The sequence below is a fragment of the Mustela nigripes genome, chromosome 5 (genome assembly GCF_022355385.1).
Source record: "Mustela nigripes isolate SB6536 chromosome 5, MUSNIG.SB6536, whole genome shotgun sequence".
NCBI lineage: Eukaryota > Metazoa > Chordata > Mammalia > Carnivora > Mustelidae > Mustela > Mustela nigripes.
In genome coordinates this window covers 48,738,445-48,765,171 of record NC_081561.1, presented here as the reverse complement: position 1 = coordinate 48,765,171, position 26,727 = coordinate 48,738,445, and the positions used below count along the sequence as shown (strand labels likewise).

Sequence of the window (26,727 nt, the reverse complement as noted above, 5' to 3'; positions counted from 1 at the left end):
GGGCTCCTGGGTGGCACCATGGGTTAAGCCTCTGCCTTCAGCTCAGGGCATTACCTTGCCCTGCATTGGGCTCTCTGCTTGGCAGGGAGTCTGCTTCTTCCCCTGCCCCCCTGCCAGCCTCTCTGCCTACTTGTGATCTGTCAAATAAATAAATATATAAATAATTTTAAAAATATATTTACCAAAAAATATACGATTATAAACAGTGACAACTGGGTTAAAGAAAAGTTAGATTTTTAAGGAAAAGTGTAAGTAACCCTGATATTTGAAAAACTGCCTCTGTGAAAAGTGATGTATTACTGGCAATGCTAGTGTGGCTTCTGGTGCTTCCCAGGTCTTGCAGTTAAAAGGCTTCACTGTTTTAAGTCTTATTACATCATCCTATTGTAATTGCAGAGCAATGCAGAAATTGAGAGATGCACAAGCAAGTATAGATAAGGTGCTATAGAGATACAGAGGCAGGACTTGCAATCAGGGAACAAGCAGCAATTCGGTTTGGCAGAATCCTCAAGAAGGAAATAAAGTTAAGGCTGGAAATGAAAGAAGGGGCTAAAGTAATGAGAACCTAGAATAACAGACTAGTTCCCAGACTTTTTTTTTAACAGGGCAAAGGCAATCTCTGAGGGGGCGTGTGGGTGGCTCAGTCGGCTAAGTGTCTGGCTTTGGATCAGTTCATGATCTCAAGGTCCTGAGATCGAGACCCACGTCGGGCTCTGTGTTCAGCAGGGAGTCTTATCCCTCTCCCTCCGCCCCTCCTCCCACTAGCCCACTCTCTCTTGTGCTCTCTCAATAAATAAAATCTTTAAAAAAAAAGAAAGAAAGAACTTAGAAGCTTGTTATTTCAGGGAGATTTTAGAAGCAAAAGGCAAAATATAGGCAAAATATAAAGGGAAAAGCGAAATAATGCTTATGAATATCATTTAAGTGACTACCACAATAATTGTCTAATAAGGATGTGGATTACTAATGTTACCAAGGGAACTGAAGAGAAGAGATATAGGTAAGCTACGCTGAGGAAAAATAATTGTTGTGTCAGTAACTGACTAGATATGTAAGAGAGACCTTTGAGTACTGACGTCCGGGACTCCAAAGAGAACAGATGAGCTATTTACATAAAGCCGGGTAGTTAGAAAGGAACTTGATTTTGACCCAGCTGAACCTGAGGTACCAGTGACACATCTAGCTGAAGCTTATCGGAGAAGGTAGGACCAGAAGTACAGATCTGTCATCCTTTTAAGGTGACTGTTGATGTTGGAAGGATAGGCAAAGAAGAGAGCACAGTTAGGAGCACCTGGGTGGCTCAATGGGTTAAGTCTGTGCCTTCGACTCCGGTCATGATCTCGGGGTCCTAGGACCGAGCCCCGCATCGGGCTCTCTGCTTGGCAGGGAGTCTGCTTCCCCTACTCTGTGCCTGCCTCTCTGCCTACTTGTGATCTCTCTCTCTGTCAAATAAAAAAATATTTTTAAAATATTTTTAAAAAGAGAGAGAGAGAGAGAGAGCACAGTTAGAGAAAATTGCTGAAGGCAGAATGTTAGGGGAATCTTAAACTTATAATGAAATGATGCAGAAAAAGAGAACTTGGGGAAGTAAATGAAAGAGAATTATGGAGAATAACAGAACCAGGGAAATGGGATGAGAAAGGAGTCAGTGAAGTTAAGTGCTAGAGAGAGATAGAAGGATCTAAGGAATGAGAACATGTATCAGATAGTGAAGGAAACTAATCACGTTTCAAAGTCCAGAGCCAAGTCTCAGGAGTCATGATTGCTGCCACATGCCTGTCAACTCTGGGTAAGGCTCTATCCTCTTTTAAGATTCCTGGAGAGCCTGAATGGTGCAGTGGGTTAAGCATACGACTCTTGGTTTCGGCTCAGGTCATGATCTCATGTTCTTGAGATCAAGCCCGGTGTCTTGCTCCCCATTCGGAGTGGAGTAAGCTTGGGAATGTCTTTTCCTCTGCCTCTGCCCCTCTTTCTAAATAAACAGACCTTTAAAAAAAGGAGGGGGGAGATTCTAGACAATTTACTTTGCCTTATCTGTGATAGATCTCTCTAGCAAATATTAAATGCAAAGAAAAAAAAAGCAAAGTGTAGGGGTGCCTGGGTAACTCAGTTGACTAAGCAAACGGCTCTTGATTTTGTCTCAGGGTCTTGAGAGCAAGCCCTGGGTTGGCCCCAAGCTGAGCATGGAGCCTGCTTATAATTCTCTCTCCCTCAGCCCCTCCCCTGCTCTCTCTCCAACACAACACAAAACAAAAAGGAAAGAGTACACATCGACCTTTCTAATCAATATGAGATTATATGAAGAGAGTATCATCAGGCCATCATCAATACTCCATTCTAACAGGCAAAAAAACTGAAGCACCTGAAAATATTCAGACTATTCACAAGGTTGGTAACATAGTAAGTGGATGGCAAGCTCCTAAATGGCTATTTAAGTGCCTTGTCTATCCCTTAATTTATTATAACATATAGTCAGGTAGGCTTAGGATAGAGTTCCAAATACTTTTTTAGAAGATGTTTCGTGATAGGGGTTTTTCTTTAATCATGTCTCAGTGCATGAGCTAATATTGAGTAAGAACATAGTAAATAAGTCATTATAGCAGGTTAATATCACAATTTATATCAAGTATTTGCTAAATCTTGGAAAAGTTGAATTAAAGATTCAGTTAGGGAATTACGGATTTACATACCTGTGGTACCCATCTGGAGGACACAAAGCTGGTCACTTCTATTACAGACAAGCCAGTTTGGGAAAGTTGGTTGATAAATTCAATTTTTATATCTGTAGGAACTATAACCTATAAGAGCATTAAAAATTATTTTGTAAGTACTTTGTATAAGGTCTATGGAAGCATAAACAGAAAATAACTTCCTAACAAAAGCAAATTATATTTAATATGCATACATTTAATAGCAATTCAGAACAAACATAATCATGTAATCTATGAAACGCATGAAAGTGTTTAGAATCTTAATAAATATTTTAACTTAGCATTTGAAATAAACTGTCTAAAACTAATATCAAACTACCTTTTCATTCTGCAGTCCATCCCTAGGTCCAACTTCCACTATTTTAACATACTCAGGGAGTCCAGATAACTGGGATGTTTCCTGAAATGCAAAATAGAAGGCAAGAAAAACAGGTTAATCGTGAAAACATAAAATTCGCTTTTTTGAAAAGTCAATCAATTACAGTTTGTTAAGTAAAATTCTTACTCCGGAAATGTAAAATAGCAAGAAACCGACACAATGCTGTGACCCAAATATCAAGTTTATATTATTGGCAACACTAAGTCATTTTTTTCTTCTAGCTCAATGATATTCAGTCTCATTATGGTCACAACTGGAAAGATTAATTTTTAAAATATAACTGTGAAAACATAACATACTCAGGATCTAAAGAGCAAACTGTTAAATAACTACACGTGATGATAAATTCACCATTTTTAGAATTAATTTAAAAATTCTATCTTTTGGGGTGTCTTGTTTGCTCAGTCAGTTAAGCATTATAGCCTGGTTTCAGTTCAGGTCGTGATCTCAGGGTCAGGAGATCAAGCCCTGTGTCCCGCTCCGTGCTTAGCACAGAATATGCTTGGGAATCTCTTTCCCTCTGCCCCTCCCACTGGTGCTCACTTGCTCTCAATCTTAGAAAACAGAAATGAAATTAAAATAGAAGTCTGTTGTATTAACAGACTTCTCCTGAGCACAGTCAAAGATGCCACACTCCATGAGGAATGCGGCCCTGGTTTTCTGTCCTGTACCCAGAATGCTGAGGCAGGAGAAATGGGTCTGCTGTTTATTTCCTTTGTCACAAGGCACAACCAGCACCAGAACACAGCTTGCAGAAGGACAGAGCCCCTCCACTGGGACCTAAACCCTCAATATTCCACTGGGAACATTTAACTCTAAGCTCAGTGCAAAGCTCTGTTCTACCTTTTGGTCAAATCTGGAATGGAAAGAGGTCTGGACTCTAGAAACTCTGGCCTTAAACCAAGTACTATGGACATGTCATATTTAGAAAGACATTAGTTTAAAACAGGAAAAATATAAACTTTCTAAACATCATATTGCAGTTAATATTGGAATCATCTCCTGGTCTCTCCGAGCCATGTTAAGTGAGGGTAACTACCATCGATTTCAAGGGATCGCTGACAGAGTCCATCAAAATCAACAAGACCTGTACTTCCCAGTGGCTTTCATTTTGCCTTTGAACAGGAATCATGGGTGTGGACTAACCAATGTGTATTTTCCCACTCTTTCCTTGTGGCAGTCATCGACATACACTGGTGAAGTGGCTGGTTTGGAGGCAGAACCCAGTCTGTTTCTATGACAACTAAAAATGCTCCCTGGTACTTTTAGGGCTCATAGCCAATGTTGTTTTATTGACATTCTGCATTACCTCACTCAAGAGATGTACCCAGATGATCCCTGCTACAAATGCTCCACATTTCCATGAAATTGGGCAATCCAATAAGCAAAAATTAGCCACAAAGAAAAAGAATTCCCATTTCTACACCTTCCGAGCAGGTTGGAATCCATGCAGCTGGACGGGTGTAGGGTTGAGGAAGAATGGGGTTATGGGGGCCGCTCAGCTTTAAGCTCAGCTTGGGATGGCAAGCAAGAAACCATGTCTCATTTACAGTGGTCATAACTGCAAGCAGCACTGAAGGATAGGTGGCAAGGGGAAGGTGCAGTAAGTAAGAGAAGTTCACTCTTCTTTGCTGTCACCTCTAGCCCTAGGATTGCAGTAACGAAAAACAAAACTGGCCAGTCTTAAACTGTGTTTTTTCATTATCACGGATTGTTTCCTGAAACTGCACTTGTAACAGCAATTAGCTTGGAGCATACATGGCTGCAGAGGACATCTTTATTAAACAGCAGTGCTTTAACCACCACAAGGAACACTGTTTTCTAGGGTATTACAATTTGCTGAATGCAATAAAAGAACCCAAAGCCCTCTTCTGTAACATTGCTGTAGGTAGCTAGCAGAAGGAACACTCTGGAAGGAAAAAAAAAAAATCCGAACCCCCTACCCAATACAGCCACTTCAAAGTGTTAGGTAGAAGCTAGATAGGAGCGCTGGAGGGAACACCTTGAGGCAGAGTCCCAGGTCCCCGAAGGAGAATGATAGAGACATGAACTAGAGGGAGGGATGGTGACAAATAAGCTACACATTAAAAGCTGGGGAGCACCACATCCTGACCTTGTGGTTTCTGAGCCCTTGAGCCTGACAGACCAAAGAGGTTGTGGAACATGCCCTCTCCTCTTCCACCTTTGCCCCAGGGAAACTTCAATACTCATTATACTGCATCTACATTGTTGGTACAGCCCTGCAGGATGGAGAAAGCCTGGCATAACAGTGTGTAGTACAAACCTTGTAGGATCCAAAACTCCCCCTCCTAACCTGTGGGAAGAATTCCCCATGTGACTAGAAGCAGCCTCCGTCAGAGAACACCACAAAGCACTTCACTGCTCCTCCCAGACCAGAGAGACCCAATAATATCTATTCCATAAACAGCCTAGGGGCTGCCTCCACCTCATGGAACTGACCACTCGCCCACCTTGAGAGTCTGCCTCTGCTTTAATAAACTGCTTTGTGCTTGCTACGTTCCTTCTGGTGGTCTTTATTCCGGCACGCATCTCCTCGTAAATCTTCCTGTGGGGGATCCAAGGACCGAGACCTTCATCCCACCCCACCACGTACACTCTCTCTCACTCGTAACAAAAGCTGTGTATGTGCTCAGTTGATATTATTTTAGATTTCTTCGTGAATATCACGCTATTCTTTTGTCTTTATAGGCATGAATATTGTATTCCCTCTAGCAGTGTATCTGAGAAATCAAAAGAAAGTTCAAATGTGTTCAGTAAGCTCAAAGAGTTAACGAGTTCTCCTTGATGATCTCTGGTCTTTTTTGAGGCATTACTATATCTGTATGGATTTCTCTAAGGAGCTGTAGCTATATGTGAGCAGGGCCTACTGAAACAATTCACCTAAATGCTATACAAGCCCACAGAAGTCAGTGATTCAAAACAAATCTCGTGACTTTCCCCACCTCATGCCTCTCCTCAGATATTTCTCCACCACAAGCTACTGATACCTAAGTGTCCATTTATTACTGGTTTGAGTTTGGCAGATTTCCAGCATCGAGCACAATGCCTAATACTTAGACTATGCCTGATAATTACCCATTGATTATATTAGTGAACCTCTTCTTTCACTGGCTTCATTAAAATCATTTTTTCCCCTCAGTCTGTTGTTATATCCTCCCTAAGAAGTCTTGCTAATCTTGTTTTTCCAGCATTAGAATCTTTCAGCATCCAGCAGTCACCTTCAGAGACTAAGGTGAAAGGATTCACGACAAGCCTCTCATCTTCTACCATACTGCCCTTCAGGCATCCTCTGATTTTAGCCATGCCAAAGTCATGTCTTCCATACTTTAATGTCTGTACACATGAAGTTTCTATTGGTAGGAAATACCTTCTGTCTATGGGAAAGACTTTTCAGCAAACCCATTGGTCTTCTTCATGGACAAGGGACTGGACTGCATTTCTCCCATGTCAGAGTTACTTCGGAACAAATTCCAGTCAATGGAATGTAAAGGTGAAAGATATAGACTACTTTTAGGGTTGGCCCATGAAAACATCCCATGCACATCCCCCCAAGTGCCCTCACCTTCAGTCAGCCTGATGCCAATGAGTATGGCAAACCTGAAGCTAACAAAACAAAACAAAAAATTAAAGAGCCGATCTCTCTGGTTCACTGCTTAAGAATTCTGTGTCAATAAGAAGCAATTATTTTATGTTTTATGTGAACAAAAATGTTCTCTTAGACCATTTAGATTAGAGGTGTATCTTTATAATTACTAACTGAAGAATGGGAAAGGGTCTGAAATTTTAGCCCACCTAAAAGCTAATTAGTGAGCCTACCAAGGATGCAGGTGAAAGGCACAAGACTCCGGGGTGAGAGAAAAAAAGCTTATTATAGCAATAGCAGTAGCTAGGGGATCAGGGTTTGTGCTGGGTCCCCAAGCCCCAATTCCCACAGAGAGAAGCAAAGAAGACAAGGTAACACTTGCACAAGCAATGCGTTGCATTACAGGAAAGGAATCCTAAGCCTAGTGAACTCGAAACTCTGGTAATGGGTGGTAAGCCTATCTCCATGGCCAAAGATAAACATCATGATTATTATACTTGACTCTGAGCATGCCTACATGTTGCTTTAGAGGAAGACTGTATCTCCATCTTCTAAGATTTTGATCACCCTTAGCCTTTGCTCCAGAAGGAGACACTCTATCATGTAAAGCTGCTCCCAACACAAAAAATCTTGAAAAGATTGTTTGGAACCAAAGCACTTGGAACTCTGCTTATAGACCTAGAAATTCAAGACATACCTGGAGAATTTTTTCCCAATCCTACCCATGCTTCATTTTTACACTGTCTTGATTTGTAGCAAATTTTCACAATTATGAGGCCACTATGTTGGCTCCTCTAATTACAAACAAAGGCTGGGGCCAAATTTGTTCAACTGATCTCATGAGACATTTAATTAAGACTACTCTCAACAGAACTATAAGCAATAGAAGGCAAATGGCAGTGTTGGCCCTCACCCTCCTCTGAAGTGTCCTAGGCCTAATCAGCTGAATAATTCCTACGCAGTAGAGGCTTCTACACCAGAAACTAAGAGCTGTTTACTTGGTGCCCGTCTTTTGATGGTGGGCATGTTGCCATGCTCACCTCTAGGATGGATCCAGATAGTAATGATGGCATTCCAGTGATGGAGACTTGATCAGCAGCTTGATTCTGGGGCCTCAGCAGAATTTGGGCCTCAGGTGATTCAATCAGCACAATTCATAGCACCCAAACATGTATCTTTGATTGTCAGTCCGAGGATGTCCAAATGGCAGACAAGTTGGTTAGGGCATTGATCACAACCCCAAAGTAAGCCAGAAAAATGGTAATAGCCTTGAGTTCTCCTGAATGGGTGGAATAACCACAACCATTTTTAGTTCTTTGCAACTACAGCAGGGGTTTTACAACTGCAGTAGCCCTATGGACATCAACAGGTCTCGGCCATATCACCCCAAACCAAGCCACGGCATCAGGAAAAGCACTGTGAATAGAAGGGTACCATGGAACTGAGTCTGCTTCATGTAGCGGGGTGGGCAGAAGAGGGCAACTGTCACTTTTTGTGTAAAGCTGAGACTGTGCAGGGGACAGGCTGACGACTTGCTCGAATATGCCATCTCAATTTGATTAGTGAGGCCTGCTGAGATTGTCCTACCTGTTAGTCATTGAGTCCAAGCTGATCTCCCCAAATGGAAATAGGCCAGTCACAAGGCCTCCATCATTCAGGTGTCCAGTTTCAACAAGAACCCAATAGCAAGGTAATACCTGATATTCAAAAGGTATCTGGTAGCTGTGCCAGGGCAGTGAGGGATCTAAAATCCTAACTAGCACCTCCAGATGGAGCACCTGACTTCATGAGAAGTTCCAATTTGCATCATCACCAGTCATAGAGACATGCAGCTCTTCCTAAGTGAGATGATCCCCTCTGGCACATATCACATTACACATCACACATCAATTTTCACCAAATGTTCATATATAGAATCAACAGCAGTACACTGTATTGGCTTCAACAGCCTCACTCAAAAGGTTACTCTGGTTCTCTTTCCCCACCGTGGACACTGCCCAAACCCCATCAATTGAAACAGGACTCCCCACCCTCATGGGACTGAGCAGGATGGGGACTTTGACCCTTTATATGACAGCCATAAACATTTGAATCCTCCCTCTCCCCAAAGTTCCCCAGCATACTCAGATGGGCAATTTCTAATTATCATTTTTCCTTAACGCAGATGAAGGAGGAATGCTGGGAATAATCTGGGGGCACAGAGGGAGAAATGGGTTCTGAATCAGTAAGACACATTTACTTTCAATTTTGGGTAGCACAGTAGCTCCTTACCAGCTCAATTAAATCAACCTGCAATGTTTGGAAAGCACACAAAGCCCTACATTATATATCAAAATCATCATTACGAACACCATTGATTTTTAACGTGGGGAACCCCTGGACTCTGCATCTATAACTGTGTTGGTGTCCAGCAGGATAATAGGGTTTGTTCCCTCTGGCTGACATACGCTTGATTTGCATATGATCCATCATCAAGATAACATCTCTTAATTCCTCATACAGTCACAATGTATTGGCTAAGAGACTTCTGCAAAGTGGCAAGGCTGACTATAAAATTCATCTCGAATTCTTTGGCTCCCTTCTCACTCTCCAACAGGTTGCCTTTCAGCACTATTAACACGATCTAGGTCAGTAGGGTCCCCCATATTAGTCAATGGCTGACTCATCTATGGCTCCTCATAGGAGCTTATCTACCCTGGCCAAGTGTCCCCAAGAGGGCCAAAGTTTCTGTATAGCAGGCAGGACCTGTAGACTCAGAGACCTTGTGCAGAACAGGCCAGGCTGTATGAAGGTCCATTACTGCTGTTCCTCCAACACAAGCATTACTTACCCCACCCTATCAACTCCCAACTGAACGAATCAAAGTACTTATGATTCACCTGGTTTCTTTTCCTAATGCTGGCCAAATTTATTCCTTCAATACTCCTAGCAACTCTTGATGAAAAGAGGGAAGAGAAGCTTCAGCCCACAAAGTGTTCATCTTACTACCAGTTGTTACAATGGGTGTACCTGAGACGGACTTCCAGGTGGCCAAGGACGTTCCCCTGCTCCTAGGAAAGTTAACATAACCAAGGCACCACTGAGCCCTTGAACCTGCTTCCTGGAAACTAGACAGCCACTGTCTTCCTAATTTCTCATCATTAACATACAATAAAATGGAAGACCATATTTTGCTCAATTGACTACAAAATCTGATCAGTATGTTTGTTACCAATTTCCATTGACTTCCCTCAAATCCCTTTCATCCGTTGGCAAAGTCCTCATTCAAGAAGTCATGTTTTCCTCTACATCTTATCCTCATTAACAAAGTATCACAACTTGTGAAGGACTAAGATTATACCCTACGTGCTAGCTCATAAGCAACCCTACCACAGTTTAGGGGTGCCAGCAGAAGATAGGCAACTCTTGAATCCGAGACAAAGGCTTTATTATTTGCATTAATAGTAGAGTATCAGAGCATCGACATTTCCTTGCACTGGTTCCCTAAGCATGACAGGAGCTTGGGAACCTCAGTATTTTGTAATGAGCATTAAGCAAACCTGCCCTTTGCTCTATTTCTCAAGGTTGTTTGCTAGAAAAACACCTTGAAAAATTATTTCCAAAGAAAGTTAATCAGTGCCTTGCTAATATGTCATACAGAAATGCAGGAGATCCAGGGAGGATTGCAACTCAACATTCTTATGACCTCAATTAATACTTAGTTATTGTTCTCAACAAAACCTTATTCATTATCTAAGGTTCAGTTTGTCCTCAAGACTCTTCTGACCTCCTGAAAGAGAATTCAGTAATTTCATTTCTATGATCCTGTAGAGACTATAGTAAAATAGGTCTGTAATTACCACTTTGCCCATTTCCCATTTTTTTATTATAAACCTTCAGGGTCATCAGGGGTGCCTGGGTGGCTCAGTCAACTCAGCATCTGACTCTTGGTCTCAGAGTCATGAGTTCAAGCCCCATGATGGGCTCCACACTGGGTGTAGTCTACTTTAAACAAAAAAATAAGTAAATAAATAAAAACAAGACAAAAAACATCAGAGTCATCAGAGTGGACACATAAAAACACTTAAATGCTGTTTTTTAAATAAATGAATGGGTGAAGCAAATGAGCTTATATCTAAAATATACACAAGTAGGACTGACCCTTCACTTATCCTTCACATGTCACCAACATTATTATAGTTACTGGATACATGGAAATGAACCAAAAAAACCACCACTACCCATAACAAGCTTATACTTCAGTGGCACAGGGATCTGCAGGTTACCTTCTGGAAGTGAACGTGGGCGGGGGGGCGGGGGAGCAATTTTTTTTTTACACCGAATACATGAGAGTTGATGAATGACTTATATGTTCCAAGGAGTTGCATTAAAAAAAAACCTGTACAAGTTACCAACATAGTCTTTAAACAGGCCTATAGTCTGAATTTATTTTTATAGCATTAAAAGCTCTATGTTACTGAGCTCAGTGTATCCTGTTGAACATGGACTAGTGGAGAACGCCAGTGAAAAACAAAAGCTGTATTATCCAGAACAAGGCTTTCAAAAAGCGATGTTATATGGCTGACTGTATGCCCACATCTGGCATCAAATTTCTAATAGTTCACTTTCATAGAACAATAACAAAAGCAATACTATCTTGCCTTTACATGTTGCTGTATTATTCCAAAGCACTTTTCTTTCTACATTTCATCTGTGAAGCTACCCTGTGAGGTAGGCAGAGTTGTAAGAGATTAAGTGACTTTCTAAGGTTACCCAACTAAGTTCCCTGGCTCCTTTTCTAGTTTTCTTTAGGATGAGATTAAATATACCACAAACTATTGAGCTTAAGGTTGAGAAATAATGAACCATTCTTCAGCACAGGACATAAATGGGCTGCTTTACTCACATTTTCAATCTTACATAAAATTAAGTGGAAGGCATATTTTGATGAAGATTTCTCTGAAATCTTAATGGGGTGTGTGCATGTATTTATTTTTTATATGTATACACAAAATACACATGCGAGGCTTCTATATATACAGTCAACCCTCTTGATGGTGAAAAAGGATTCCTTACTATTCACTCTACAAATACTGCCTTTTTCTCCCTGCTAAGAGACCACCACCAACCACAGTAGAAATTTCCTGACATAATTTTATATGTTCCACTCACTTCATTTCCTGAGGAGTAATTTCATGGGTAAATAAAGTCTTATATAATGTTGACATATCCTGTTTCATAGCTGGTATTCTTCCCATGGAGAACTGCTACACCAGCCAAATCAAATGCTCCCACTACACAGATGAGCAGTCTGAATCAGGAAGTTGTAGGGTTTTCTTTTGAAATTAAATTGAATTTTTTAAGGGAGCATTTGATGTCCACTTTTCCAAAAGAATCTACTCTTTCCATCTCATCTGAAATATGCACACGGTACATTTTCTGGTAACATTAAACCCTCCACATTCCCCTATTTGTTGTTTCTTAGATATTTCCCTTTTAACCTAACACAGTCAGAAAGACATAAAGCATTATCATTGATTGGCTAGATATCCACAGAAACCTTGGTCCTCTGGAGTAATCTAAAGACATTTCTCTCTCCGGTGCCTTTCCGGGATGAAGGGCTGAATCAACAAGGCTGGTATTTGAAACCCTTCCTTCAGAATATCCACGTCCCACTGTTGACTCAAAGGCAATCTCTAGCAGTTTAAGAAGAATTTACTTGTAATAAGGTAAAAATAAGTTTGTAACGTACTATTAAGTCACCTCAAACTTAATGAACAATATACCTTAATTTACAAAATCAAAAGGTAGAAGGTATCCACTTACTGTTTAATAATTTTTGACAGCCAAAAGGAAAAATGGAATTTGTGCAATACCTTGTTCCCAACTACAGTCAATGTTTAACAGAGATTAAAAACAAGCTCTAAAAATGTTAACACTCTTCTGTGTGTATACATACTAATATTTGTTGTAGGCACTAAATGGAAAATTAGGGCTGGGTGTCAGGGTAGATAGGGAACATAATTAAATAGGAATTCCTTCTGGGAATATATAAATTTTATGAATACTTAAATAAGAGTGGTTACCCAAAAAAGCAGAAAAATATTATATAAGATTATCGGCCATATGCAGCTGATTGAAATACAGAATAATGGACACTACAAGAATCAAACTTATTAAAAACTTTTTAAATGAGGTGGGGTGCCCGGGTGGCTCAGTCAGTTAAGCTTCTGCCTTCTCCTCAGTGGGAGGCCTGCTTCTCCCTCTCCCTGCCCTTACCACTCCCCCTTGTGCTCTCTCTTTGAAATATTTTTTTTTAAGATTTTATTTATTTATGTGAGAGGGAGATAGGGGAGTGGCAGAGGAAGAAGCCGACTCCTGCTGAGCAGGGAGCCTGATGCAGAACTTGATGCTAGGACTCCCGTGTCATGACCGGAGCAGAAGGCAGTCACTTAACCAACTGAGCCACCCAGGCACCCTCAAATAAATATTAATTTTTTAACATCTGCATCACTTAAGTTCATTTCCCAGTTGAATAAATTCCACTTTTCAAAGTGTCTTGACCCAGGGGCCCTGGGTGGCTCAGTAGGTTAAGCCTCTGCCTTCAGCTCAGGTCATGATCTCAGGGTTCTGGGATCAAGCCCCACATCAGGCTCTCTGCACAACAGGGAGCCTGCTTCCCCCTCCCCCTCTTCCTGCCTCTCTGTCTGCTTGTGATCTCTCTCTCTCTCTGTCAAATAAATAAAATCTTAAAAATAAGAAAAATTTCTTGACCCTATAACCCAGCAATCACACTACTGGATATTCACCCTAAAGATAACAAATGTAGTGTGATTCACAGACCTGTACCCCTGGGGATAAAAATATATGTTTATAAAAAATAAAAAATTATATTAAAAAAAAAGATAACAAATGTAGTAATCCAAAGGAACAATGTTTATAGCACCAGTGTCCACAATAGCCAAACTACAGAAAGAGCCCTGATGTCTATCCACAGATGAACGGATAAAGAAGATAAAGAAGATATATCTATATAATGGAATATTTGCTATCAAAAAAGATGAAATCTTAACCATTTGCAATGATGTGAATGGAACTAGAGGGAATTATGCTAAATGAATAAGTCAGTCAGAGAAGGACAATTATCATATGATCTCACTGATATGAAAAATTTTAAAAAAACAACACAGAGGATCATAGGGGAAGGGAGGGAAAAATAAAATAAGACAAAATCAGAGACAGACAAACCATAAGAGACTCTTAACTCTAGGAAACAAACTGAGGGTTGCTAGAGGGGAGGTCAGTTGGGGGGATGGAGTAACGGTGATGGGCATTAAGGACACGTGGTGTAATGAGCACTGGGTGTTAGATGCAACTAATGAATCACTAAAGTCTACCTCAGAAACTAATAATATATGTTAATTAATTGAATTTAAATAAAATTTTTGAAAGATCGTGTCTTGAGTGGGTCACCTGGGTGGCTCAGTCAGTTAAGGGGTCTACTCTTGGTTTCAGCTCAGGTCATCATCTCAGGGTCCTGGGATTGAGCCCTGAGTCAGGCTCTGCACTCAGAATAGAGTCCGCTTCTGTAATTTCTCTCCTTCTCCCTCTGCTCCTTCCCCTGCCCATGCTCTTTCTCTCTTTCTCTCAAATAAATCTTTAAATGCCTTAAGCAATAAATGTATAGATATGTACTTAATAGTCATTCACTGTTTTATTACAAATGCATAACTATATTATAAATTAAATATTATATGAGGACTGAAAATACAGAATATTAACACAGTGAACAGTTTATGAAACACGGATGGTAATCAATAGAAACACAATAAAATGAAACTTAAAAGGAGAAACAAAGTGAAGAAATCAAGAATAGTGCTTTTTAATGCAAGGATTCTAAATTTATCTTAATGCTTTTACTGGACAGATTATAGAATTCAAAAAAGAAAAACTGCTATGCATTGATATAGCATGAGATCTTGTTTCTGTAAATGGTTGCTGTTATTTACATTATTTAGTTTCAAGAAATAAAATGATTTATTCCTGCATTCATGGCAATTTAACAATAAAATAAACTATGAAAAATTAGCCAACATCTATAGCTTTTCCATTACTATAATCATTAACATGGTATTAAAGTTTAAGATAGTAATAAAAGTGTTAATTAGAAAGCCAAGAGAAAAGTTTGACTTGAAATATTTTAAGAATGGAAAGTTACTTGTTCCTTGGTGACTTTGTTAATACATATATATTTTTTAACCACTAAGATTGTTTTTGGCTCCTACAAATAAAAAAGTAGTCAGACTAATTGAAAATATACACATGCATATGCACGCACACACACAGACACACACAAACAGAGTTTTAGAAAAACTCCAAATTCCAGGGGAAAAAAATGTGATATATCATGTAATACACCAAGTTTCATCATGGAAATCTTTTTTAGGATGATAAACTTCTGAAAATAGTATCTTGTAATAGAACATGCAAATAAGTATGTTAAGCTATACAAACAGCATGTCCTTACAGCCACAAAGTTTAAGAAAACTATTGGAATATGTAATTTTGTCAGAGTTTTCAAGTTCATACACCCAAGCTGGTATAGCAGTGCTTTTGCTGGGGAAACTTGGCTTATTATTTGGATAAGAAGCCACAACTCACTGTTATTTAAATTTGGGTTGCCATCATCATTGACAAAAAGCAATTATTACTTTACATGACTTTTTGTTTTGCCATGTTGGTTTTATAACTATGGCAAATTATGAAATCAGAGCTGTGCCTTGAGTCTTCAATTTTATAATACTCTTTATTAAGCACAGTAATACTAGATAATCCATTCAAACTTCAAATAAAATTTTTCAGCTCTTAATGAAGCCCCTTTATCAAAACACTATTCGGTAGTGGGTGTTTTTTGATGGGCAAAAATCAAAATGCCTGAGAATTTGCAAGTTTCTAGACATACACCAAAAGTTCTTTGAAAAGAGCACACTAATAATTTATTGTGTCTTATCTCATGATAGGTCAACAGTTTTTTGATATTTGTGAGTGATGAACTGTTGAGTGTTAAAGATGGCAGAAAAAGAGACTAATAGAGATAATACCACTTGCTAGTGAAATTAGTAGAATCTAGGTCTTTGGAAATTCTGCCTCCTATTATTAGTGCGTGTTTTGGTGTGCTGCTGAGCTATACCTTTCAGGACTGAGACATTTCCAGAAGCCGGAGTTTTGGCAGCTGGTGACATTTCATTTAGCCTTTTCTTCAGGGACTGCCCTCAACTAAAGAAAGCCACCTCACCCACAGTTGATCTCCTCTCTGTGATGCAACACTGTCTCAGGTAAATGTAGGTGGCCACTGATGGAGCAAATGTGCTCTTTTGGATACCTGATAGAAAGAGCATGAACAATCCCACTGGTTTGGGACAAAACTGAAAACATTCATAGAATTTCCCATGGCTATACTAACTCTCTTACCATCTCTCATAATATTTTTCAAGGGATCTGAAATATCAGAGACATTCTTCAGAACATCACACTGATTCACTCTATCAATGAATAAAGTTCTAACAGTATGAAAGGATACTCAAAAGTGTATTACAAATATGCAAATAATTCACAAGACTTAAGTGTTTATTTTTTTTTAAACTTGGGCATCTAAACAAAACAAAAATGCTGAATATTCAGTATAGAATTCAAAGTGTCAAACAGTCCAATCAATACAATCCTGTCTCTAGGGCATATATTGCCCCAAATGCCAAGCGTACCACCACTCCTCTATTTCAGAGCAAGGACAGAAAAAAGTAATAAAACATGGCAGTCTTTCACAATGAGTTCAGGTATGGGCCCCTAGGTCTTCTCAGCACAGCCATCTGCTTTAGTATCCACTATCTCTGTAGACACTAGTTACAGTTACCTATTACCAATGATTGAACCTAACAGACAAACCCAAAACCTATTTGTGATATTCAGGGTAGTGGAAGTGTTATCATCACTGTTAACCTTAAATAAAATAAAACTCCTGGTTATTTTACTAGGGAAAAAAAGGGGAGGGTTATTCAGGAATAGCAGAGAAAAGCAATTTGGGACAAGCGAGCGATGACAAAACCATACGCAAGTCTGGAGAACAAAGGTAAGGAACACTCTTTTATAAAGGAACATGGTGATTGGGGAGGCTGTTATGAACAAAAAGTCCATTGTTGTAAAACCAGAAGTTCAGCTTTTTCCTGGCTGATCTATAACAATCTCTTCACTAGCTGGTCTGTTTCAGGAGAGGCAGAGAAAAGGAAAACCTTTCTTCCCCCTGGTGGGCTAGTAAACTAGTATCAATCTGCAAGGTAAGTTTCATCCTGTTGGGTCTGCAGCTGACAAGCAGTGCTAAAACTGAGTGCTGGCCCTTCTGGCCTCCAACTCTTTATGAGTGAAGTATCCTTTCATTACTTGTCACATTATTCTGTATCTTATTTACTCCTCTATGAAATGAGAGCATAAGGGGTTAATATCCAAAATAAATATAGAACTTAATATACCTCAACACCAAAAATAGTAATAATACAATTAAAAATGGACAGAGGACCTGAAAACACATTTTTCCCAAGAACACATACAAATGGGGGCATCTGGGTGGCTCAGTCAGTTAAGCATCTGCCTTGGGCTCAGATCACGATCCTAGGGTCCTGGGATCGAGTCCTGCATTGGGCTCCCTGCTAAGAGGGAAGTCTGTTTCTCCCACAGCCCCTCTCCCCCAGCCCGTTCTTTTTCTCCCAATAAATCCTATATACATATATACATACATATATATCAAACAGATACGTGAAACTCTACTCAATGTCACTATCATCAGGGAAGCACAAATGAAAACCACAAGGAGATATCATCTTACACCTATTAGAATGACTAGAAACAAAAAAGTTGAGAAATAATATGGGATGGTAAGGATGTGGAGAAGAAGGAATCCTCATGCACTGCTGGTGGAAATGTAAATTGGTACAGCCAACACGGATAACAGTATGAAGGTTCCTCAAAAAGTTAGAAATAACAAAGGATCCGGTAATTCCACTACTGGGTACTAACCCAAAGAAAATGAAAACACGAACTCAAAAAGAAGTAAGCATCTCCATGTTTACTGCAGCATTATTTACAGTAGCCAAGATATGGAAGCAATGTAAGTGTCCCTCGATGGACAATGGATAAAGAAGATGTTCTTTACACACACAGAAATACCGCTCAGCCATAAAAAAGGATGAGATCTTACCATTTACAACCACACAGATGGACCTAGAGGGTATTTTGCTAAGTGAAATAAGTCAGACAAAGAAAGAGAAATATCATGGGATTTCAACTACCTGTGGAATCTAAAAAACAAACAAAAAGCAGAAACAGACCCCTAAATACAGAGAACATACTGATGGCTGCCAGAGGGGAAAGAGGTGAGAAGATGGGCAAAATGGGTGGAGGCAAATGGGAGGTTCCAGTCTTCCCGTGATGGAATGAGTAAGTGACAGGGAAAATTACAGCACAGGGAATATAGTCAATGGTACTAAAATAGCATTGTAGGGTGACCAATGGGATCCCCACTTGTGCTGAGCCTAGCATAACGTACAGACTTGTTGAAGCGCAGGGTTGTACACCCGAAACTAATGTAACGTGTCAACAATAGTTTGATTAAAAATAAAACACTGACAACTCTTTGAAAAATCACTTGAAATAAAATGGAGATCATAGTAGCTGTGAAGAGTTGCAGCAAAGCCGCATGTGGTGCTGTACATAGAACGGCCATCAGACAAACAGGCCCAGGCAGCCATGTTTTTGTTCATTCACTTAATTCTATCTGTGTAGCTAACAGACAAAACCCTAGGCTAGAAATTGGTCAAAGAAAGTCTGTTTGGATTTGAAGATCCATTTTCATGGAGTTACCCTAGTTAAAACGTTCCTAAAATAAATTATTGTAGTAGCTTTTTTTCTAACACAACTACCGAAGCAAATCTTAGAAAGGCTTTTTTAAAGGTTTTATTTCTTTATTTGACAGAGAGAGACACAGCGAGAGAGAGAACATAGCAAAGAGAAAGGGAGAGGGAGAAGCAGGCTTCCTGTGGAGCAGGGAGCCCAGTGGCTCGATCCCAGGACCGTGGGATCATGACCTGAGCAGAAGGCCGACGCTTAACGACGGAGCCACCCAGGCGCCCTTAGAAAGTCTTTTAAATGCCATGGTGCAAGGGCCATCCTGTATAGTAGTAAACAACTCTGGAGACAGAAGACCTGGCTCTACCATACACTTTGATGCACAAACTTGAGGAAATAATTTGATTACTGTTCATTATCCTCTTTTTCAAATGGGAATGTGACTCACCTCTGAGCCAAGAGGTCCTTCTCTTATACGTGTATTGTGAAGACTGAATATGAATATAAAATATGTAGCTTGGTGAAGAGTTGGTACTTGAACGGTGTTTATCACATGCCCTTCTTAAGGTTAACATGAAGACGCGAATATTTTAGAAGAAGCATAGCTTAATGGTATTTCATTAGCACTTCAAAATGTACCGGTCTGTTTAAAATATACAATGAAAGGAGTCATTGTCGATAGCAGAGCAGATTACCTTATATAGTTCTAGTCATAATCAAAATAATACATGGAAATTATTCAAGGTCTTTCAGCAAAGAGCTCAAAACTCTTCAGAGACATGATCCTATTCTGGAGCCTGCCAACAATTTTATCCACCTCCAGGGCTGACACCATCAACTCCACCCATCCTGTTCCACTTAGCAATGTCAACCTCAGTTTGAACCTTTGAGAGGCGAGAGAGGGGCACTCACTTCATTAAGAGGGTAAATAAGAGCTCAGATTCAAAACCTGGCTGAATAATGCCATAAGTGAACACAGGAGTCACAGTTATTTACTTGTTGGAAATGTTCTCCTGGGGGGGAAAAATGAATTTAAAAAGCAAATTAAATATATTAATAATTCTAATTGGCCTCACATGCTCAAGGCAAGAGTATCAAAAAAGGTCCCTGAAAAGAAATAAAATAAAATGAAATAAAATAAAAGGCCTCTATCCTCTCCACAAGCTAGATTTCTTCTTTCACCCCAAGGAGCTTCCTTTCTACCTTAAAGAATAGTTTTAGGTATGGAAGATCCAATTTAAAAAAAAAAAAAAATGAAGAAAACAACAAGAACAATGTAGCTCTTTTTGTGGAACACAGAGCCAGAGGAGGACATCACAGGGTCAGGTTTAAGCTGACCCACACCCTTAAGCACGAGACACTTCCCAAAGCCCAAAAGCCACCCAGTTACTCATTTTGTCACCATTCTTGGAGTATACTGATTATTCTAATTACCACTATAGGAAATGGAATACAGAAGTTCCTGACCTCAAAATCCATCAGAATTTTCAGAAATCTCATCACTTGGGACATTGAAAATATATGGCAATAAAATATACTGAAACCCTCAAAGTGGGGTCTTAGATCATTTTGAAAAAGTTAGGGCAATGTGCATGGCCCCTTGAGGCATGGAGTCCATGGCAGGGCCCTACAGGTGGTAATGTCTAACACTTAGACTTCTTTGTCTCTCTACAACCTGTCCTCCTAAAGGCTTCCACATCTCCGTAAGTGGCATATTCTCCTTTTAAACAGCTCCTACAGACTGAACATATGTTTCCCCTACAAATTCATATGTTGAAACCCAACCCCAAATGTGATAATATTTGGAGGTAAGGCCTTTGGGAGATGATTAGGTCATGAAGTGGAGACCTCATAAAAGGGATTAGTGCCCTTATAAGAAAGACTCTGGAGAGCCCCCACTACACGTCCCCCACATGGGGACAAAGAGAAAAGACAGAAAGACCGCTCTGAATGAGGAAGTGAATTCTCACGACACCAGATCAGCCAGCACCCTGATGTTGGACCTCCCATTGTCAAGAACTAAGAAATAAATTAGTTGTCTATAAGCCATCCAGTCTATAGTATTCTATTAGTCGTCCCAATAGATTAAGGGAACAGTTAAAGCCTGCACATAGACTCATCCTTGACCCCTCTCTTCTTCATGCACCCTCAGTCAGGTCAACCAGTGAGCCATGTCCCAGCTTTGAAATAATCACCTGTGCCCTGGATTCCTGGAGGAGCGCTGTAAGCTGCTTCTCTGTGTCTTCTCTTGCCACCCCCTCTTCAAGGCAGCAACCTTACTAATACTTTCAAAACATAAAACCAATCACATCATTCCTCTGGTTCAACCACCTCCATGACTTCCCATTTCCCTTAAAGAAAAATCCAAAGTTTTTACCATGGCTGCTGAGGCCTCCAAGATGTTGTGCCTTGTTAGTTTTCTGGGTCCCTCTCCCACTCCTCCTCGACTCCTGCTCCAATCACACTGAATTCCCTGCAGCCCCTTGAACACCTGTGTAGCTGCACTTTCCCCACTGGACTGCTCTTCCCTCATGTATCTCTGGGGCTCACTACTTCACTTTCTTCTTGTCTTTGTTCTTTGAAAAGCCAATATGATAAAAACAACAACAACAAAAAAATCAAAACAAAACAACATAAATCTTACCACCCTTAATCTTTATTATTCTTCTAGTACTCATCACCCCCTAAAATGCTGTGAGTATGTCTATTTAATTATCTATTGTCTGTCTCTTCCCATTAGACTAAGAGCCATGAGCGTATGGACTTGTTTAAATTCACTGCTGTATCCTGGCTCTCTGAACAGAGTCTGGCATATGGAACATGCTCAGGAAACACTTATGGAATAAATGGATATGATTTATTCAATCAGAATTTATAGAAGTTAATCATATAATAACGGATGTTCACACCATGGCTTAGAAAACTAACAAGGATTCACTAAACATAGTGTTCCCTTACACACTGAAGAAGACAACTGGAAGCATTATTTGCACATGAATTGTCCAAGGGAAGCTTTCAAAAACCCAACAGGAGTTGCATGTGGTAAAGAAGCTTCAACAAAAGAAAGTTAGGTCAAACATCTGGACCACTGCTTTTCTAAAATATAGAATGTACTGTAAGGCTAAGGGAATATACATGTTTCTGTTGTACAGATTCTCCCGGGCAGGGTGGCGTAGAGTTGAAATTTTCTACTGGTATTACTGGCTATGATAGACCAAAATATATCCAAAGTCTTGACCTTGAGGGCCCAAACACCTGCCAGTATACAGGAATGCAGCATCTTTGGGGTGGCGGGGGTGCGGGAGGGGAGTTCCTATGTTAGAGAAGGAAGAGTTGTGATCATTGCTATCAGCATCAATTACCAAGGGTGCCACGGAATTCTGTGACTACTAATAAGCTGGACTTTCTTTCTTCCCTTCACTTGATAAGCCATGGCCTACTGCAGTCAACAAAACAGACAAAAGACCCCTTCTTCATAGACTTTATGGCAAAAAATAAAACTAAATACGTTCTAAGTGTTACAAAGCAAAAAAAATGAAGGAAAGGGAAGAACTTGGGGGACAAGAGACACGCTGCAAGTTTACAAAAGAAGGTGGACTTCAAGAAAAGAACAGAAGGAGGTGATGGGACTGGGTACCAAGTTATACAGAGGCCTTGAGGAAGGGCCTTCTAACCCCTAGTGCCATGTTCTCCAAGTTGACTAGGGGAAATGCATCTGGTGTGTTAACTGGAAGAGCCAGAAGGCTACTGTCAAATGGAGAAGAGTGAGCAAGAAGCAAAATAAAGTAGTAAAATAAAATAAAATAAAAGGTGTTGGTAGTATAGAGAGCACCTACGTAAAGACTTATTCCCAGGGAGATGGAAAGCCACTGGAGCACTTTGAAACAGAGGACTGACAGGATCTGAGGTGTATTTCACTGGGCTCTCTCTGGCTACTGTATGAAGAACAGACTGAAAGAGGCCAGCATGAAAACAGGAGACTCAGAGACCCACAAAAGTCTGCAGCAATAACCCAGGTGACGGAGGACAGTGGCTTGGGTTAGGACAGTTGAGCAGCAGGGGAGGCAAAACGAGATCGTGAAGGTACAACCTTTCACCCTAAGAGAATATCTCCTGACTCGCAGGCTAGGCAGGACAGATGAAAAACTTATACCCCGATTTTCCCTTGAAGTCTGACAATGTAAAATGCAGAGAAAGTCAGAATACGTCCGAGAGGGGAAGTACAAAAATAAATAAAGGGGAAAATAAATTGCTAAGTTTATTCAAAATCTGCTTCTTCATTAAACTCCTTTCTACCTTCATTGTGAACACTACTGCTGTCTCCCTGTCTGGAGCTTCGAACCCAGGGCAGGCCTGGAGCAGAAGAATTCCATTAGGTGGCCTGGCCACACCTCCTTCTTCCTGAGGCCGCTTGCCTACAGCAACCCCAGCTCTGCCTTCGGTTAATCTCTAGACTGTTTCTCCCTCTGACTTCTCACCTGTCTTCACTTTCTAACACACTGACCTCTCCTGGCCCTAATTCCAATTAAAACTTATGTTTTGCTTCCTCAGGGCTCTGAATCCAACTGATGAGGTTGCTACTGGCTTTATTACCCTTTCCTTTCCAGGTGGCCGATTTCATTTTGGAGACGCTGAATCGCAAACCTCAGAGGTGTCTCTATGTTAGAAACGTGAGCACCCTGGTAAAGGGTGGTCTGGGGCTGCTGAATTTCTGATCCTTCTTAAATCACGTCATGTGTGTATTTGTTCATTCCATATAAGCTGAAATCTAGCCCTGCTTAAATGTTCTCCGTAGAAGGGGAAGCAGGGGGAAAAAAATCAATAAATTATGTTCCCTAAGTACAGTACAGCTGATATGCACACTTTACTTAAAAGTGTTCCATGTACTTAAGACTATGTCTCCTTCATTCCACCACCTCCTATTCTCAAGCTGAGCAAGGGGAGCAACAGGATACTTACATAAAGGTTTAACCTGTTGGGTCCATCTAAAACCACCCCCTGCATTTCCAAAATTCAGCTGGAACCTACCCAGAGAACCCAGTTCTGTTTCAGACTCCATTTAAAGAGACAAAAAAATTAGGTAAGATCTGCATAGAAATTAAAGTAGCAGGCACAGCAAGGACGAGAGAGGGTAGAGGACTAGAAATATCAGGCTGGAGTAGAGAGAGAGAGAACTAACGGGCAGTTTCATAACTTAATGGGTAAAGGACAACCTTACAAAGAATGGGGTCTCTGTCAGTTTTTATTTAATGCAGGAGTTAAATGAAATAGCAGATAGAGTACAAGAATAAAATTTTATGAAAAGGATGGCTGTTAAATACTTTGAAGGGTCATTGACGGATGACTGCACTAACACGCTTGGAGGCAGCCACACATCCATTTTAAGTGGTCCTAGTTTACACCTGTTGCCTTGGGGTAATTAACATTACCCTCTTTTACCCTCAAGGTACCCAAGTTGGGACCATGAGTTATAGGATCATCGTACCTAAATTCCCTGCATAAACTTATTTTGAATGAATACAGACTTCATTTCACTATACATCCCTTCTACCTCTCCCAGAACACAGAGTTTTTCATAGTGGCAATAAGATTCCTGGCTCTAACCCTGCCTATAATTTTCAGTCTCTCCATGTGACTAGATGACCAAGAAGAACCACAAACTAGCAAGGCCATCGCTCCAAGAATCCTTGAATCCCAATACGTGGGCCTCCCTAGAAACTGAACCTTTTCTTGTGCCTGTGTTTCTATAGGCAGATCTGGGCAACGTGAAGAAGGAGACTTGCTTTCAGCACTACTTCCTCCAGAGCTGCTTCCTGACTTTTATTTATTTTTTAAAATTTTCTATCTTGCAAAGGATCAACCATCCTCAGAAGTATCCAAACTTCAAATCACACCGAAATTTTCCTGACCATGTCCATCATCTGTCAGGACTATGGGCTTGGTTATCAAAGTGCCATCCTCACCCTGAGGTAGCCCAAAATAAATTCTGGGTGGGCAGACACTCCCAGACCTCTCACCTAGCACTTGAACCAACGCGAAGGCACGTTTTAGCAGTGACACCTCTTAGGTTCTGACTTCTCACTACCACTTGATGAAGTGATCAGCCTAAGGGAACGCCGTTATGCTGGAGAAGGAAGAGACACCAGGGAGATATTTAAATAGAATTAAACAGGACCTTCTATGACAAAGTTTTGTTGTGGGACCAAATACTGTACACAGAGCCCTCTATTTGCCTAGTCATTTGTTCCTGAATGTGCCCAGATTATATTCTTTTGTAATCCAAAAAAAAAGAACCTGCCTAGAGATTTAACAGGAAAGTTCAAGTCCATATGGTGGAGATTACTGTGCACACTCCACTCTCACCCTCACACCTGGGTATAACCATTCAAGTGAGTTCTGGACAACGGAGTGAAGCCAAAGTGTGTTCCTGACAGAGTGGGGCGGGGGGAGAAATACAGGGGTCTTCCCCATGATCTTTTCTTCCCCGTACACCAGCTAAATGCAAGAACATAGTGTGGAGCAGGGCCATGCGGAGGAGCCTAGGTGCCTGAATGACCAAATCATCTACAGTAGATTTGAGTAAGAAGTCACCTGGGATTATTTGAAACTACAGAAAATGTGTAACTGTGCATTATAGTGATTAGATAATTGGATACTAAAACTCTTAGATTTTGAGTGTGGAGTCGAGCCGGAGACTTGAGAGTCTCCGCACAATTAAAGGACCTTTAAATAACCACTGGGAGGCCTGGTGGGAGAACAGGGCATTAACCTCCCTAAAACTGGCTTCTATTTCCTCTAATCTCTGGCTTTTCCCAATGTTCAAATATCTGGCATCAAGAACAAACAAACGAAAATTTCTATTCAGAGGAAAGACTTGATTTTGTTTTTAATGATAAATAGGAGCATTCTGTGGAAAAATAAACCATTTCCTACCATCATAAGGGGTTCAGATCTATAAAGAATTCCTGAAACTCAACACACACAAAACAGACAATCATATCAAAAAATGGGCAGACGATATGAACAGCCATTAGATTTCTAATTTCCAAAAGGCTTTTATGCTTCATTGATAACCTTTTCTTTTTTCATAACATCATGTTATGATGGTGTGAAATAGTTTGAGTCTCTTTGAAAATATTTTTTTATTTGAACTATTCTACTGAATTATGGGCTTATTAAACTATTTTTGTTTCCCATGAAAAAAAAGAAGGGGTTCAGAATAACAAACATGAAGTGTGTGCATTATTTTGACCTGAACATAATCTAGGTCCTTAAAGACTCAGAAGGAACATTTTACCTCCCCATTAATTGCCTCTAAGAATTCATACAGAGGGCCTGGCCCAAGAAGACAGCTATCAGCGGACATAACGATAAAGAGGAAAGCTAGAAATGGTAAGCGGAGGCGAGCTTGGCAGGACCTGTTTGTTCAAGTATCTAAGCCCCACGGTCTCCGCAGATCCTGACACACACACTTCTGTACCAGCCTTCTGCTCTTCCCATCTTCCTGTGAATTATCTTCCTTCCCTTTGAAACTGTAGACCCCTACCCTCTTTTGTTTGGTTCAGGATGACATGTAAACATACTTGCCTGTCTTGGAGCCTCTCGTGTCTTTGAAATTAATTTTTCTCCTGTTAATCTGTCTTAGGTCAATTTGACAAACAGACCAGACCTCCACACCAGTGCCCCCAAAAAAACCTAGGAAGAGAAGGAAAATTTTTTGGTGCTTCCATTAGTGACCATGAAGGGACCTTCTGCAGCTGGATACTGTTTACTCTGGGACTTTTGCAGCTGAGAGATCCTAGGACCTCGGACAAGCAGCAGCAGAAGGTAAGAATTCTTGCCATGTCAGTCTCCCAGATCTCTGCCTGCGGGGTCCAGTGGAAATAAGAATAGTGAGTCCTTTTTCCTTTTTACAGTTGAATTACCAGGAAAAAAAAATACTGGGTGAACTAGTTTCTTGGGTGTAGTAACTCTGGCAAAGATTTGGTTTGAGTATTCTTATTTTCCTATTGATTTCCTTCCCCCAGAGATAGTTGTTACTTTGCTTCTGTCATCTTGTTCTGTGTCCGGAGAGCTTGGCTTTAAAACCACGGAGAATATGCTCTCTAGTCGCCACCAACCAAAAGATACATGTGTCAGTGTGAATCCAGCAGAGCCAA

The 26,727-nt window shown here is 40.5% G+C and overlaps 1 protein-coding gene across 1 annotated transcript in view; it reads right to left on the bottom strand.

The window, feature by feature from the left end:
* Positions 1-26,727, bottom strand: part of HMGCLL1 (3-hydroxy-3-methylglutaryl-CoA lyase like 1) — a 196,124-nt gene that overhangs the window by 145,466 nt on the left and 23,931 nt on the right. Inside the window, exons 2-3 of the mRNA XM_059400225.1 lie at positions 3,031-3,111; positions 2,691-2,798 (exon numbers count right to left, since the gene is read on the bottom strand). Coding sequence (XP_059256208.1) covers positions 2,691-2,798; positions 3,031-3,111 — 189 coding nt within the window. The remainder of the gene's footprint in view (positions 1-2,690; positions 2,799-3,030; positions 3,112-26,727) is intronic.